Consider the following 16,630-nt stretch of genomic DNA (forward strand, 5'->3'; position numbering starts at 1 on the left):
TGCATCAGGAGCACTAGTGATTTCACGGTATTATAGACATGTATTGATCTCACATTCAATGTCAAATGCAGCTTTTAAGACTTTCAGACTGAATTACAACTCTGCTAACAAAGTGGAACCCTGACGATGCTTAACATCTGACTCTGAGAAAAGCTGTGCCTTTATTTCCATCCTGTACCTACAGAGAACCCTATGATGCAGGGAATTTGCTTCTATACAGCTTATTAGAAAGTTTCAGCTTATGCTTTATCAATTTAGATAATTTTAAAGTGGTTTGCACTTATGTTGCTACAAAAAGCCCTCAGATAGTAAATCCTGTCTTTGAGCTTGTATACAGCAATGCCATGTCATGTTTATCCATTCTGATTCACATTACCCTTCATTTCAGTCTCAGCCAACTAGGTTAATGTCCTCCAGTTCTATATGCATCAAGAGAGCTAACGGCTGCAATGAATATGTATACAAAAGTGCACATTGTTTGCATGTTGTTGGCAGCAAAGATTATGACAAACCTTTGAGAAAGAGTGAGCCAGAGCTTCCATACACATATCTTAATGGTAACATCCCAGACAAAGGCTCAGAGGTCAAAATCAGTTGTGTTCTGCAGTTCGGCTGGGTGTAGGGGTGAAGCGGCTTTGAGCTACAGGATTTTTCTTTATCTAGGTTTGAGAGATTTTCACTGCAGGTCTATACATATGCCACATAGTTCATCTGCAACGAAAGGGAAGTAAACTGTTTCAATAAGCATCTTGAAACCTTCACATGCACAGCTTTAAGGGATAATGTGGAAGTAAGCTTTACACAGAAACAATAATGACAGGTGAGGGGTCCCCTTGTAGAAGCGGAAATACCTTTGATTCAGCTCCTCAAATTCTCCTTGACTTCTGCCCTCCTTTAACTGTAGGGAACCTCTAACTGCACCATTTTCTCCCACTGATTTACTTCTTTCACATCTCACCTTTCTACCATCAAATGCATGCATTTTTTGTCTTTTCTCCTCAAGTTTTTCTGCTTGTCCTCAATTCCATCCCAACCTTGATCTCCATCTTGCTGTTGTCTTTTTGCTCTTCCCCTTAAAGCTCTTCTTCTCCCTCACAGCGCACTCTTTAGTGTCTGTGCGGGTGTGTGCACGTGGGTGATTGTAATGCTTGAGCTTTTTGCCTCCCAAAACATTTAGCGTTTGTTTTCATTTTCACCTTCATGCTCACTTCTTGTGTTTGTCTCCTGAAATTTCTTTTTGGACTATGTCCAATCTGGCTTCTCTCTCAAAGCAGTTTCCAAAGGCTTTTGATTTCAGACACATCAAATGCAGGATCCTTTTCCTCCTCACACCGTCCTAAAAATTCTTCTTCCTGTGGCTCATGCTTTTTCTGACTTCCTTCCCATCTTTTTAACCCTTTCAGTGTATTTCAGGAGACTCCTCCCCCAAGCCTTCTAGCAGCATGGGCACTGAGTAGTCCCTAAGAAACCCTAATATCACATAGGTGTGCTCTTATAATCCAGATTTGTCTCCTCCTACACAAAGGTGTTGCACAATTTCTTTTCTCTCTTTTTATATCAACTGAAGCTCCTTTTGGCTTAATCAGACCTTTTCTCCTCCGTTTTCCTTCTACCTACTTTTCTCATCATTGTGCTTGCTGCCACCATCCCAACCACCACTGATGCCTATTCCCTTCCACCTGGACTTCTCTCCAGGTGCTCTGATTTAGGCTAGTCAGATCTTGCAGTTCTTTCCTGCTGAACATGTAAGATCTTATCTTCCCAGAGTTCTTGTCCATCTCACATCTCATTTCACCTTCACAAATAAAATGTCTTGCTTATACCCATGAGAGAACAGCTGCCCTCCAGACTTTTGCTAAGTGCATCATTTATCCTCATCTTACCTCTTGCTCTGCTGTTTTCCATCACACTTAACACAACTACATTTTCAGCTTCAGTGTTCTCCACACCCTTACTTTTGCCCTTCATGCTGTTCTAAGAGATAAACTTTTGCATGACTGACCTGTCATGCCAACCTTCGTGGTCCTCTCCAAGTTTTAAGTCCAACCTTATAATTTCTTCCACGCTGCCCCTCAAGCTTGCAAGTTTCCTTCAATCCTTCCAAAGCCATTTCACTGTTTAAATTTCTCCTCTAAGAATTTTCCTTGACTGAGATGCAACACAATCTTGTTTAGATTGCACGTTGTCATTTTTATCTCCTATCACAGAGTGCTATTACAGGTTCCTTGCACTCCTGTCCGTGAATCGGGGTGCGGGGGAACTCACGTCCTTTTTGCTTTGGACAGCCCCTAGCACAATGGGTCCTGGTTAGAAGCCTGATAGAGGCTTTAGGGCAGTCCCATAACACAAGGTGTAATCAACGCCATCTGCAAGCACCTTGTACGCTTTCTAGGTCCTATATGAGAAGGGCAAGTATAAAGAATAGGTATGCAACTGAGGGACAAATATTTTTAACGAGAAGATATACCAAGGAGTGATTAGCACAAAAGCTACCTCAGCCTGAGGAAATTAATAACTGACTTGTGCAGGGGTTTAGGGACATTTAAAGCAAGCCTGGCCAACGCAGCAGTCAAATAGCTGTCTTCCTTGAAGCGGTGGGCCCAGAGTCCTCCGCTGGCCAGGGCAAGGTGCCTTCCTCGGGAGGAAGAGTCACGCTTTCAGTTCAGAAGTGCCAAGTTCGGACTGAGGGTGCATTCCTCACCCATATGCCAAATAATTCTCTTGACATTGCTGAAGTGAATTTACTTAAATACAGTTCTCTCCCCTACTGCAAGACTGCTGGTTTCTAAACATCCAACACTCCTCCACTGTACTCCCCTGCTCACACTTGACCTTCCTGCCCACTGCTGCATTACTGATTTACTAGTAAGGGCAGAGAAACTGCTCTTTAGTACAGCTAAATAAGAAAAACTGTTTTGCCAGACGTACTTGATGTCATATGGGAGACGAGAAACAGCAGACTATCACCTAACCAAAGTTAAATCAGCCCACATTTACATCCCAGCCAAAAGAGAAGCATGTTCAAACAAAAAACAATTGCTTTGGGAAAGTATCCAGCTTTCCATCAGCTGCCTTCCTACCTAGGATTCATATGCAACTTCTCAGCCCATAAGCTCCTGCAAGGCTAAAGAAATTCACTTTAAGGTTACAGCCTGAAAAAACATGACAGCCTGAAAAAACATGAAGATAAGAAAAAAAGAAGTCACTGCATGATCATTTCAGGTATTTACACTTTGTACTTAAACTTTGTTTAGGAGTAGGCTATCTCTGCTCTCTCCAGTTTAAAGCTGCATGAGTGAGAAATAATGGTTGGAAAAAAAAGAATAAAATAAATGCTGTTAGGATACAGAGTGCCAATTTTCTATTTAACTTGTTTCATAGTATTTCTCTGTTCTCTTCACGTTGCATTATGCACAAAATACACTATATTCTCACTATGTCCTAAATGTCAAACTCCTAAAAGTCCGAGTCATGTTCCCATACCAATTATAACCTAATGATCTAGCCTATGAGGCCAGTGGAAGGAAGGATCCCATGTGGGATTGTTTGCTTATGGCAAAGTCTGCAAAGTAAGATTTGAGTAGAAGGAAGCATTTGCACTTTTGAATTTGGTCCATTCTCACCCATCATATCAGATATTACATCTGCCTAAATAAGAGTTACTAACATGGCCACCAAGAGGCAGTACCCAGAACATTTCATCATAAGCAATCAGGTGGCTAAAAGGAAGAGAACACACAAATGCAGATGCAAGATTTAGTCAAAATAAAATCCGGCACAGCAAAATACCAAACAACTAAAATCAAGACAGCTGTTAGAAAAGAGGTACTGCTCACATGGTAGTTGGAAAACAAGTGAATTAGAAGAAAATGCTGAGTCAAGAGAGAAGGTGGGAGGAAGAGAGCTGGGAGCATCCATGGAAGAACCAGCCCCAGGTCAGGGGCAGCTGCTGGTGGAATCCTGTGCGCAGCCAGCCAGCAGTGGCACAAACTGCATCTCTGACTGTCCACATTACCAATCTCTTGGACAAAATGACAGGGCTACTTTGCTTCATAAGCTCCTGTTAACAGGATAAATAAATCAGGTTAGTATTCCATCAGGCACTGTATACTTAAGAGGTATGATTGTTACCAATTCAGACCTGCAAATATTCCTATTATGGGAGAGGAGAAAGAAAAGATTTTCAGTCAAATATATCAACATAAATACATAGTTACTCAACTGGTCAGACAAATTCAGTCTGACTGCAACAAAATCCAGTTATAGCTGTGCATTTATTGTTGCCTAGAAGACACTGGTTTGCCTCTGGGTAATATTCACCATGGAAATATTCTGTGTTAAAACTTGAGTTCATCAATTTCAAGTAACTTCTGCATTATAAAACCAGTTTGTATTCATAATTACTTACTGTGACTTGTTCAAACTATTTTTTTTTTTTTTAAACGTTAAAACTGTTCTTTAGCACCCCTTGAGTTCCCTCCTGAACACACCTCATAGGCAGCGGTCCTGGCTTTCTGTCCTTCCCACTCAGAAGCACCATCCAACTACTCCGACTAGATCTGAGATACTCCTCTTCCTTTTCCACCCTTACTACTGCTCCCGCTGCCTTTGCGACACGTAAACCCTGTCAGTCCAGTGCTCTGAAAGCCAGCAAGTCAGTTACTAAACTCAAATTACATTTTCAATGTTCTTTATTCTTTTATTCCCCTGCTGTAAGTACAAATCAGCACAGACAAAAATAACAAAAAAGCCTTTATGTCTGGGTCATTATACCTTAAGATATCCTTGCCAGTGTTTGCAAGCTTTTCTTAACCCAGCTGAACTGCCAAATCAGACTGGGAGAAACACCGTCTTGTTTGCAGTGTGCTCTGTGTGGTCCAAGGCTTATCACCTGCTTAACACTGACAATTCATTCCCTCCTCCTTCCAGCCAGGAAGTCTAAGGCTTAGCTCTCACTTCCTCTGTAATCTAGCAATGGAAAGAATATTTTCAGACTGCAAATAATAAAAATGAAAAAGCAACTTTTATATTGGTTTTTTCCTGGATGCCACTCACGATCTTCACTTTTTACCAGGTTATTCCCTGGCTTCAACAATCATACTTGTTCTGACCAATTGCCATCGTATTATCTGAACCATGTTACATTAAGCAGATACGTTAATCAGAAGTTGATTAAATTATGCATAGCTACAGCTGGATTGTGGGTGGTCTGCCTGGCACTGGGCCAAAGAGTCCCAGAAGTGTCAACGCTACACAGAGCTTCCCTAATCTCAACTCTGCCTTACAACCATCCTCTCAACCATCCTTCTTACCACCCCTCCTTACAACCATCTTCTCAATCCTCAGCTATACCGAAGAGCAGATGCTCTAAGATACAGCCATTGCCCAGCTCTTCCTTTGCAACCCAACGCCTCTGCTCAACGTTGATGAAAGTGGCTTTAATTGCTGTACAACTCTCCTTCCACATCCACCAGATAACACAGGAGGAGCCACCTGTCACCAACAGTACAGTATTATCAAGTATGTGAAAAGCACGACGAAATAGATGAGATACATTATTGTGTTAAGTGACCCTGAAATAAACCAGCAGTGGTAACATTACTCCATTACAAACATAGAATTTGTACTTACTATGTATTAAAGCATAAGTCACCACTTCACACCAAGTGCTACGTGGCACAGTGGGAATTACAACCTGAAACACAGAGTTTAATCCTCAAATGCAAATATTTAAGTGTTCAATTGTCAGACGACTCTGTTTAAAGACAATATGATCTGCAGCTAAAAGCAACTACTCCAGCAGCAAGGGTTATCACACTGCCCAGTCACTGTGTTGCACTTGATCTGCATTCCTTCTTTTAGAAATTTGTCTCCAAAGAAACCCAATCCAAGATTTCAAATATACAAAAACCCAGAGGTAATTCTTTGAGATTTTTCATTGTTCTGCACAGTTTCCGAGTTAGAAACTTCTTTAAATAAAATTACGTGTAAATGCAGCAGGCTTTTCTAACAGATTAATAAGAAATGAAAATGCTAAAGTAATGCTATAATCACTAAAAAGTAGAAAGCTACCTGCCAAATCAATACAAATGCTAAAATATGCTGCATAATAGAGATGAGCAATGATATTTGTAGAGGTCAGCTTTCTTCTGAGACTCGAGTATTTACATTTCTAAAACATGGAGAACTCATTCTTCTCTTGACATGATAATTTACTGCATGATTTGTTCAATATTTATACATTTAGACAATTTAATAAATGGAATATTAGAAAAATACTGAAAGAACAAACAAGCCAATGCAGCAGCTATTAATAAGAATAGCTGGGTTGAGTAGTGTTACTGGTTCTTTGCTACAGCGATCAAGTCAATTGTATGCCTGATAAAAACTGCACTTTAGAGACTGAAGACTGCTTTCAGAAGATATAACATGGGAGATTGGAGCTAAACGAAAGGAAAGACTATTCCATGATTGATTTCAATATATATATATAAAACGACTTGGTCTAGATCTGTATTCAGTGATAATTTGCAACCTAGTGTAATATTCTAAACCCATTTAGATTCAATTTCAAATAAAACACAGCAAAGAAAGGTCTTGTTTTTTGAAGAAGCTATTAGACTGGATAACATTTCAAAGTTATAATGTGAAACTCTCCAGCATACAGCACCCAACCCTGCGCTTATCCCTGTACCACACACAAGTGTGGATACAGAAAGTAATGACATTGGGCAGCTTTTGCCTTGCACTTAAAACTGTCAGTTTACCTGAAATAAAATAAGTGAAAATATAAAACTCAGATGAATGTGAGCAGGCAACAGTGACTTGTAAAAGAGTTCTGTCAAAGGATACAGAAATCCATACAGGACAACTGCAGTTTCATATCGCCAAAGCAAAGAAAGGCTGAGAACTTTCTGTGATGAACTCAGTCTGGAATACTATCCAAATCCATGCAAATCTAAGGGAAAAAGTATGAACCTGGATGTACTTTAATTAAACATTACCAGATGGCCAGTATATAGATTTTTGTCAGCCTTTGCTTTAAGTGAAATTCAAACGTGGAAAGCAGAAAATCTACAATCTGCACGGTCCTGTATTTTCTTGGTACAGAAATATGGAAATGATCCTTAAAAAGTACACCCAAAACATATTTGGAAATTTTCTTATTTAACAGCCGTTTCAAAAAGTTATAATGATTTAGACTGTCCAGCGGTAATGACAGCCCGTTGTGCATTAAAAAACTGCAGGAGGTCCGTAAGAGTGAAAGTCTAAGCTAATCATCTTCAATGCAGGGGAAGGGGAACAAAGTTCAGGCCAGCTTTATTCTGCCAATTGCAAGACATTCCAGCTGTCTGAGCTGCTTACAAAGCGGGAATCTAGCTGATATAGGTTATCCCAAATGGCATATATCATTGAACTATTTATTTTTAAATGAATAATTGCAAAACTATATCCATGGGAAGTTAAGATAAGTATTTGTAGTGCTACAGTTCGTTGAAGGAGCTCCCCAGCTAGGCAGTCTGTCATGTGTACCAAATGCATGGTGATTAATCCACAGTCAAAGACAGTAATTGCAAGTTATGTACCTTTTGGAAGTTATAATAGGGCTGCTATCTGGGCATTAGCTCTCTTTTAGCAGAGAGGCCTTAAAGGTACAAGTAGTAAATTAGTCCTAATGTTTCCATGGCTAAAGTTCAGATTAATAGATAGTTTCATTACCTAAAATAAACATTTTTCCTCTAAACATTCTTCTTCACTTCGCTGGCATTATTGCTAGCTTTTAAAGCAGTTACTAAAAATAAGCTCCTGAGGGTCACTATTTTGTTCAAGTACAAGATCTATAAGCTAAGCCAGACTGCCATCCTTCACTCTATTTTAGTTTGCTTCTGAATACAGTTTTTTTCCTAAGAGTAAAAACACCCATAGTGAGATTTTGACTTTCTTTAATTTAAAGATTGTATTACAGAAAAGTTTAAGTAAGGAATCCTTATAAGGATTAACTCTTGACATAATATATTGCCAAGATACAGTGTAGCTGCAAGGGCTCTATGTGAACCTTCATATAAGTTGTTTTCTTACATACACAGTTGTTGAAAAACAAAAATGGTATTTACCATTTGTAAGAGAAGACAGTGGTATTTAAACAGTCCTTTTACCAGTGTGTTCTGGTTTTCCCAAATTAGAAACATGCCATATTAAAACTGTAAAACCCTATTATACAGAAAGTTGATAGAGATGAATTTTCTAAAGATTGCAACTGATGAAACGTTAAAATGAAAACTAAGGAGTGTTGATTACGTAGAATGGTTTCTCTTTTACTGGCAGGTCAAATATACTAGAAACGTACAAATATTTTTGATAATCTAATTCCAGATGAACTCAAAACACTGAAGTAAGATACACAGGCTAAGAGAATTCAATACTGTTCCAAGGCACTTACTGAATCTCCATGACTAGATGAAAACCAGAACAAATTAGGTCTGACAATTAAACAGTATATAATATAAAAATAACCTTTTGCTTACAATTTACAAAATGTATTACAATCTTTATCTCTGCTAACCTGCAATTCTGGCTGTGTGTGTCCAGCAATTTTTGTAAAAAACCCCAGAAACTATTTTCTAAAACTTCAGGGCAAATAATTTACAAATAAGGTACACAAAAATTTAGATCATGCAGAGATTTCTTACATCTTCTGTTAATATTTTATGATTGCAACTTTATCAAATTATATACTTACTTGCCCTGTACATATACAAAATAATGCATACATGGTAATCAAACATTAGCAAAAAGTAGTCCATAAACACAATCTGTCAAAAGTATTACTATATTAACATATGTCTACAAGCAGCGTGTAACAGGGTTAAAAGACATTAAGGCAATAATACTTGAAGTTACAAAATAAATCATATGTAATACTTTCTCCTAAGTGTAATAAGGCAGGTAGATGGCCCCAGCAAAAAGTTAAGTTGTAATACTGGAATCCACTGTTATGAACAATGTTTAAGGTTTTGCATGGGATGTACTGTAAGAGTGTACCATTTGGTAGTTAGATCTACACTGCTCTGTGTTAGTCGCCCCCCAAAAAAGTGGAATACTATTTTTCTAGTTCTCAGTGGCACTTGAGTTTTCCAGTATAATTTATTGATAGTATGTCCATTGGTTCTTGGATCATGTCCATTCTGAAGGTGGCTCTCTTGGTCCTCTGGGCTTTCCACAGCGGTTACCAAAACCTAAGGAAAGAAATATATTTAAATACTTCTGTCCCCTCAGACAACGCAGTCTCACAAATGTTGGCAGCAGTCAGAAGGACCACTGTAAGACATGCTCCAGCTCTTACGAAAGAGGTTATTCTCAGGGCTAGAAAATGACTTTGTAGTATTAGGACTTCTAAAGGCACTATGGCCATAGGAAATACAAACATGAAGAATTCATATATAATTATAGTTCACTATTTAAACCTCACTTGGAAAGTACTTGTCAGTAAATACAGTATTACAGCCTTTGTTATCATTTATTGATTTTTTTTTCCTTCTCTGTGTACCAAAGCAGTTTCCTCAGGTATTATTTCTGAAAGTTTTCAGTGCTCTACAGAAATTATATCCCATTTGACTAATTCTGTATTTCATACACTGTAAAAAACAAAGTGAAGAATGCCCAAATCATTCATTCTGGGACAAACTCTTTCAGCGATGCTGAAAAGACAAGGCAAACTTACTTGTCTTGGTTCTGCACCTCAGCGAGTTGGAGGGAGATAGTAGTAGCAGCTATCCAAACTAGTACTGTTAATGAATCTTCTGTTTAAATTATCTAGTGATTATGTTTTGAATGAATTGTAATTACCAATATCTGTTACTTCTGCAGGAAATTCTGAAATTTGACCTCTTGTATCAGTGGAACCAGAAAAAGAAATCTGAGGTAAAACATCAGTTGGTGTTTTGTTGCTTCTTTCAGGACGATCTGGAAAACACACACACCTCCCTTACTGTAACATTCATTTAGTCAGCACTGTGTGAGTGCTATTTTGAAGTACAGCTCAGTCCAGAACACAACTTGCATCAAATATTCTGTACAAAAATAAAGATTTAAAAGCCAATATCTCATTTCTTAAAAAACATATTTCAAAATTGTTTATGAAGCAGATGTTCAATGACAGTGACACGTTCCTGTTTGCCAAATATGGATTATTATTTTTTTTAAAGTTTATTTAAAATCCCATGTAGCATCTACTTATAGCAAGAGCTCACAGTACCATTTAATACATCAATATAAATGCATCTGTTCATGTTCTTTCTAAACTAAAGGTGCTTAAGAAGACATAAGTAACTATGTGTTGCATTACTTGTATAATCACCCTATTAGCAAATCTGTAGTATTTCTGAAAACTGATTTATTTAAAAAAAAAAATCTACCAGCTATTTAACATGCAGCTCCAAATGGACTGTACAAGCCCATTCAAGCATATGTAGAAGATACATGGCAGACATAAGCTTACAGCTAAAGCATATTGCTGCAAAGTTAAACATCAGCTGATCTACACTTCTTACTGAAGCCTTTTCAGAAGATCAAAAATTAAAGACTTTGTTAAATATGCAGCATACATACATATACATACATACACACACATCACTGCTGAACTTATTTCAGGTTTACTCCTGTCTTTATGAAATTAAAGAAATTAATTCACTAACTTTTACAATTTCTATTGCAATAACATGGGAAGGTTCCAATTAAGTTGAAAAAATACTGTTATTATAATATGCATTTAAATTCAGTATTTTTGGTCTTCATTATTTTAGCACACCCAAAGTTTAACATCAGTTTTTAAATTAGATTTGTAACTTGCTTTCTCAGAAAACCTTAGAAGCTTTAAACACAGAAGGCCTTTTCAGAAATGCCAGTGTTTTGACAATATACCTAGATCTATCCTCAGAGCAAAATTCAGTAGCAAAAACATATTTTGAAGTAAGAGATGGGCTTGTTGCAAGACTACTATAATTTTTAGAGATTTGTCAATGAAATTAAAGCATCATGGGTTGGAAGTAGCTTTTGAAGCAATCATATGTATACATTTATTTTAAGGTTAGATCATTAAATATCTGTGAATTTCCGGGAGAAAAATTTCTCCCTGGTAGTTTCTAATCTTCTAATAAAAATACTCCCAAAATACTTTATCAGTTCAAATTGTTAGGTTACTTGAACCTTCCATTTTTAGGGGGTTACTGGACAGATTAGCAAGTGGAAAAAACACTCCTTTTTGTATTAAAATAAATAAATAAATAAATAAATCTTTTCCATCACTTACCGGGTAGTACAGGTGAAGTTGTTTTCAAACCCTGTTAATGAGAAATATTTAAAATAATTCTACAAAATGCTTCCAAAATACTAAAAGAACACCAGCAATTTAAGATGATGAAAACATCTTCAAAAAATACACATCATCTGTGGAAATATCTACTTGCTCCTACATTTCTGACTTGCTATAACACTGACAAAAAAATGCTACAGTAGTTAATAAAGAATTTACTATCAGAACATTACTTAATATTTAATAAAAAGTTAAAATTGTCACATTACAAATTATTTGCAAAATTAGGTACTTTAGTTCCCATACAGGTGGCTGTAAAGTGTATTGGGGCTGCATGAAAAAAAGGCATGAATGTAGAGAGTATTTATATGCTTTTGAAGTTTTGCCAGCTGTTATGCTGGATGACTTTGAGCAACTAGTAGACTGATGTGAAAAGTGAAATCTGATGGGCAGAAAAGGGTTTGTTTAAAATAAATATGGATACAAGGAAAAATTTATCAGGCAGTGAAACAGGTTGCCCACAGAGGATATGAAGTCTCCATCTCTTATCCAGTTCAAGAGCCAACTGGATGAAGCCCTGAGCAAGCCTGGTCTGAGACCCTGCTTCATGCAGCAGGTTAGACTAGAGACTGCAATTCTCCTCCAGCTTGAATTAGCCTATGATCAATTAAGGGCAGACAGCAAGCTCCATAAAATCAGCATATTTACACTCTTAAAAGCCATAATTTAAGGTATATTAAAAATGACTTCTAAAAGTCCTGCTGAACTTGGAAAACCAGATAGTTTTCTTGGAAAGAAAACATGCTGTTAACACATCAGTTCAGCAGCTCAGGCAGAGGAAAAACTGGCTAGTTGTAGATGATCAACAGCTGTAACTTTTCACAAGTATGCATTTTGCTTTTAGTTGTAGCTCCCAACCGAACTAGAAATGACTGATTAGTACAGACTTACTGCAGAGACTGTTTGTTCAGGGAGATGCTGATCACTCAATATGCTCCACTCAGACTGTGCAATCATAACTGGCTTCGGCAAGGGTGTGCCTAGGAAAAATTAAATCAAACTCAACATACTTGAGTTCTTGCTGTGATGCAGCATTAGAACACAGCATTAGAAATGTGCTATAAAGCAACTTTTTTAAAATTAAATGCTTGTAGAAACATGAATCTCTCTTTACATGAAGAGCTTTCAAGATAAGGGAAGACTCCACAACATAATTCAAAACACAAGACTGCAGTGTTTGCATTGTGGACGTTCATTTCCTTCATTTGGGGTTTCCTAACCAATAGGAGAATTAGCCTCTTTTTACATAAAGTTTTAAAAATTTTTTTATACCAGCTGTGCCATAACAGTAGATCTGAAAAAGACATACTAAGTAAAGAAAACGCACAAGTCAGGACAGCATACCTGTCCTTTACTGATATCATGCAAAAACACTATCAAAATTGATGCGGTTTGAGTGATTCCAGTCCCAAAGAGATGTTTTTTCTTTTCTTTTTTTTTCTTAAGAAAAAAAGCTGTGTTTCTTGTGTTCTCCCAGAAAAGAAGCAAGTCCATAATATCCAAAGAAAGGATCACTTTGACTCTGAACTACCAATGCTTATGACGCTCAAAAGACATATTTACAAAACTTCAATGTTTTTATGCTGAAAATATCTGTACTAACTACTTAGGCCAAAAATATTTGAAAGTTTCACAAAGTAACACTAAACAAAAACCTCAGTAAATAACTACACCACACCAGGGTTTTTGGAAGATACCAAACATCAACCTAATTTATCACTTCATTTCAATTAATCTTTTTTGTATTCTGCCATTACCGGCTTGACGAATGAAATATGAATACATAAGCACATCATTTGCAAGTGTCAGTTTTCTCTTTCAGTTAACCTTTTGACACAGGCAAAGAGTAAACTATGTTAAACTTATATAAACTGGGCTTGTTCACTAGATGCAGTGCAGTATTAAATGCCATCATCTTTCCTTTGCCCAGGAAAGGAGAATCAGATAAGCACTGTTCATGTGTTTTCCCATTCCCTACCTGGGAGCAGTAGGAAACTACCTAAAATAGCTGGGGAATCCCCTAACTGTATTGCATTTCCCCCCTGTATCTCATTTCCATACCCTGATTGAAAACCAGCTCCACTAAAATCAATACTGGAGTCTCCAATATACTTAAATATCATGTAACAGCATGCTTCGTGAGAAAATGAGAAATAATTTGACTGTGTTCAAGGGCTCGTGAAAGTTAAACCTCAAAATAAGCCATTACACATGCTAGATTTCATTCCATTTTACAACTTGCTCCAACATTTTAAGATTAACCAAAAAGCAGGGACATTCAAATACAATACTGAAATGCGTTTCACATTTTATCCCCAATTATCACAAAACATTAAAAACTTACTCTGTTCACTTGCTAATACAAATGATTCTGGTGTTCTCTCTGGGAGTGGGGGAGAGGAATCTTCACTAGTATCAGCATCTAAATCAAACACGAGATTTAGATAAGTTAAAAAACACACTTAAATTTTCCTTCTAGATTTTTAGAAGTTGATCTTTTGATAAGTGAAATCATCCTAAACTTTGTATGAAATTTAAAGCAATAGGAAAATTTGCTCTAAATGTTATAAACTGTTTTGTTTTACCTTGGGAGCAACTCCATGCTAACAATGATATCTTCACTTTAAGGGGCTAAGAACCAGTTTGTATGTGATGGAAGAAAGAAAAGTAGAATACATTTTCAGTCTAAATCTTTTGGAGAAAAAAACCTCAGCAACTCCAATGAATACTTTTTCTTCATTCTTTCAGCAACAGAGTATAAGCAGAATTAACAGTCTGCACTGGAGCGGTATCAGTTGCTTCTTGAACAAGTAACTTGCCAGTAACTGTAACCGTAGTAGTTACTGTAACTTCATTGACATTCATTACATGTCTATTTGCAGCCACTGCCAAGTTAAGTTCATTACAACACATTGGCTTCTTGAACTCTTCTGCAGATACTAGTAACTATACACAGTTGGTGCCTACTAACTGAACCACTAATGAAGCTCCCAAACCATGGTAAGAAGCTTGTTGAAAATATGTATGAGCTCCTCAGCTGTGCTGACAACAGTAACTTACTGCTGATGAGCAGTGATTTTTATTATTTCTTAAGTGGCTCTAACCATATTTACTTCCGAAGTCAATACAGCACAGCTAGATTGCACTATGCAAGGACATTAAGCAACTCCTGGAAATGTTCGAGGAAACACTCAAGGTCAGGTTGGACGGGGCTCTGAGCAACCTGATCTAGTTGAAGATGTCCCTGCTCATTGCAGGGGGGTTGGACTAGATGACCTTTAAAGGTCCCTTCCAACCCAAACCATTTTATGAACATTGCTTTTCAGGACTGCATTGTGCAACAGTAAGTTCCAGCGAAGCTCCACATCAACCACTTCTCTAAAGCCCTAAGTCTCAGTTTTGCTTCCAAAGTCCATCTCAGGGCCCACCCAGGCTGGCTCCCACACCACCGATATAAACTAGTTAAACAGTATAGTGCAAGGTTTACTAAACAGAAAGGGTAAATAGGAGCCAGAGGAGATGGGTACCATTGTTGCCAGTAACACATCCTGTCCCCAGTCCGTTCCCTCTTGCCTCTCAGGATTGTACTAACACAAGCTGCTCTGGCAGCAAAAGCCCCACTCCTGCCTCCTAAGGAATTTGGAGTAGAAAGTAAAGGTTTAAAACAATTCAAAGTAGCTGCTGCCATAAGAAGTCTCATCTGACAACTGTATTCTACACAAGATTCATAAAATCATGAAGACATGTTTTGTCTAATCAAGCCATGAAGCTTGCCCTGCCAACATGCCAGCAGCAGGGACAGGAACTCCATCACATTTTACAAGCCACTGTACAAAGTGACTTCCCTGAGACTTGCTCCATCTCAAGTTTACTATACAGCATAAGAAAAATTTCATTTATTGAAATAGCGTCTGTAAAATCTGCAAATAAAGTCATTAATGAAGTACGCACTAACTGAAAGTGAGGTTTTTTGTTGTTGTGGGGTGGTGGTTGTTGTTTTGAGGGTTTTTTTTTTTAACCTCAGGGTACAACTACTTTTCACTTCATTTGAATTAGAGGATTTAATTTGAAAAGAGGATTTAATTATATGATTAGATCATGCACACCAACAGTTATGGTTAAGCAACTAGGGTGCTGGTAAGTTCACAGGCAAGCTTCATTGATGATTGTACATCCCCAGCTTCAGACAGAAGAGTCCTGAACAAGTATGAAAATGAAAAAGCTACTATAAAACATGGTTTAGGATCACTGGTGCAAAGCAATCTAACCCTATATTCTTGAATCCGAGATGGATTACAAGACCTGCAACCTGAATATAAAATGGGAAGGGTTCACTACCAAAGAGAACAGATACATCCTCGATAACAAGAGATAAATTATAAAAAATTTAAACATGTTATGCCATTCCTATGAAATCAGCAACATACCAGCAGCACAAAGGCTGTACTGTTATTTCAGGATGTTTCTGATATGCAGTTACATGAAACAAATTCTTGAGTGACATTTCTCCCATTCTTTATCATATTTATGACATATTACTTATTTTATTTGCATGTTCTTACAGCAACTACATGAAGAGATGTGTAGAGAGGTAATGATTTTCAAACAGTGATAAACAATGATTGCCCTGGGAAAGGAGGAAAAAAGCCTGGCTAAAAGCAGTGTTAGAAAAATACTATAGCATGAAAACCTACCAAAAACAAATCCAAGAAGGACTGCTTGGTATAAACGTTGAAGTAACTATGACATAAAGGGCTTTGTCTTTGCTACGCAGAGCACTTTTAAAGTGTCACAGGGTTAAAAAACATACACGTATGTGCAAGTATTGTTTTATGCATATACATAATATCACAAAATTTATAGAAACAGATTGTTTTTAAAGCTGCAAAATAGTTCACATTTCTGAATATATGACTTTTGGGGAAAACTTAGTCCACAAAGCAAGTATTTTCAATACAGCTGGCTCTGCATTTTGCCAGCTGAGCCCCATTTCACCTCAGGAAGTCAAGTAGTCTGCACAGACTCCTGAAGCGAGGCCATCACTGTGAGGAGCTCCTAGCACAAGAGTCAGATCTAAATACAGGAGCTCACGTTCTCCTTTCAGCTCCACAGCCTAACTACGCGCTTTGTTGGACTCTGCACAGGCAGTTGCTGAGGCCTGATTTGTTCTTCCCAACTACGTCCTCCAACTGAACTAAGCGTGCCAGCCTGACTGAAATCCGAATCTACACATTTTAGGACCCTTTTGCCTTCAATAAG

The 16,630-nt window shown here is 37.6% G+C and overlaps 1 protein-coding gene across 4 annotated transcripts in view; it reads right to left on the reverse strand.

The window, feature by feature from the left end:
* Nucleotides 1-7,926: 7,926 nt before the first annotated feature.
* PTPN12 (protein tyrosine phosphatase non-receptor type 12) overlaps nt 7,927-16,630 on the reverse strand; it is an 82,959-nt gene continuing 74,255 nt past the window's right edge. For 2 of the 4 annotated variants that reach the window (XM_075144601.1, XM_075144598.1), the window contains 5 exons: nt 13,716-13,793; nt 12,263-12,351; nt 11,309-11,339; nt 9,847-9,963; nt 7,927-9,236 (listed from right to left, as the gene is read on the reverse strand). In XM_075144601.1, the coding sequence (XP_075000702.1) occupies nt 9,175-9,236; nt 9,847-9,963; nt 11,309-11,339; nt 12,263-12,351; nt 13,716-13,793 (377 nt within the window). In that variant the 3' untranslated portion in view covers nt 7,927-9,174. Of the gene's footprint in view, nt 9,237-9,721; nt 9,964-11,308; nt 11,340-12,262; nt 12,352-13,715; nt 13,794-16,630 lie in introns of all 4 variants that reach the window. The other 2 variants (XR_012672810.1, XR_012672811.1) reach the window with 2 other exon arrangements.

This window comes from Calonectris borealis, chromosome 1 (genome assembly GCF_964195595.1).
Source record: "Calonectris borealis chromosome 1, bCalBor7.hap1.2, whole genome shotgun sequence".
In the NCBI taxonomy this organism is placed as follows: domain Eukaryota; kingdom Metazoa; phylum Chordata; class Aves; order Procellariiformes; family Procellariidae; genus Calonectris; species Calonectris borealis.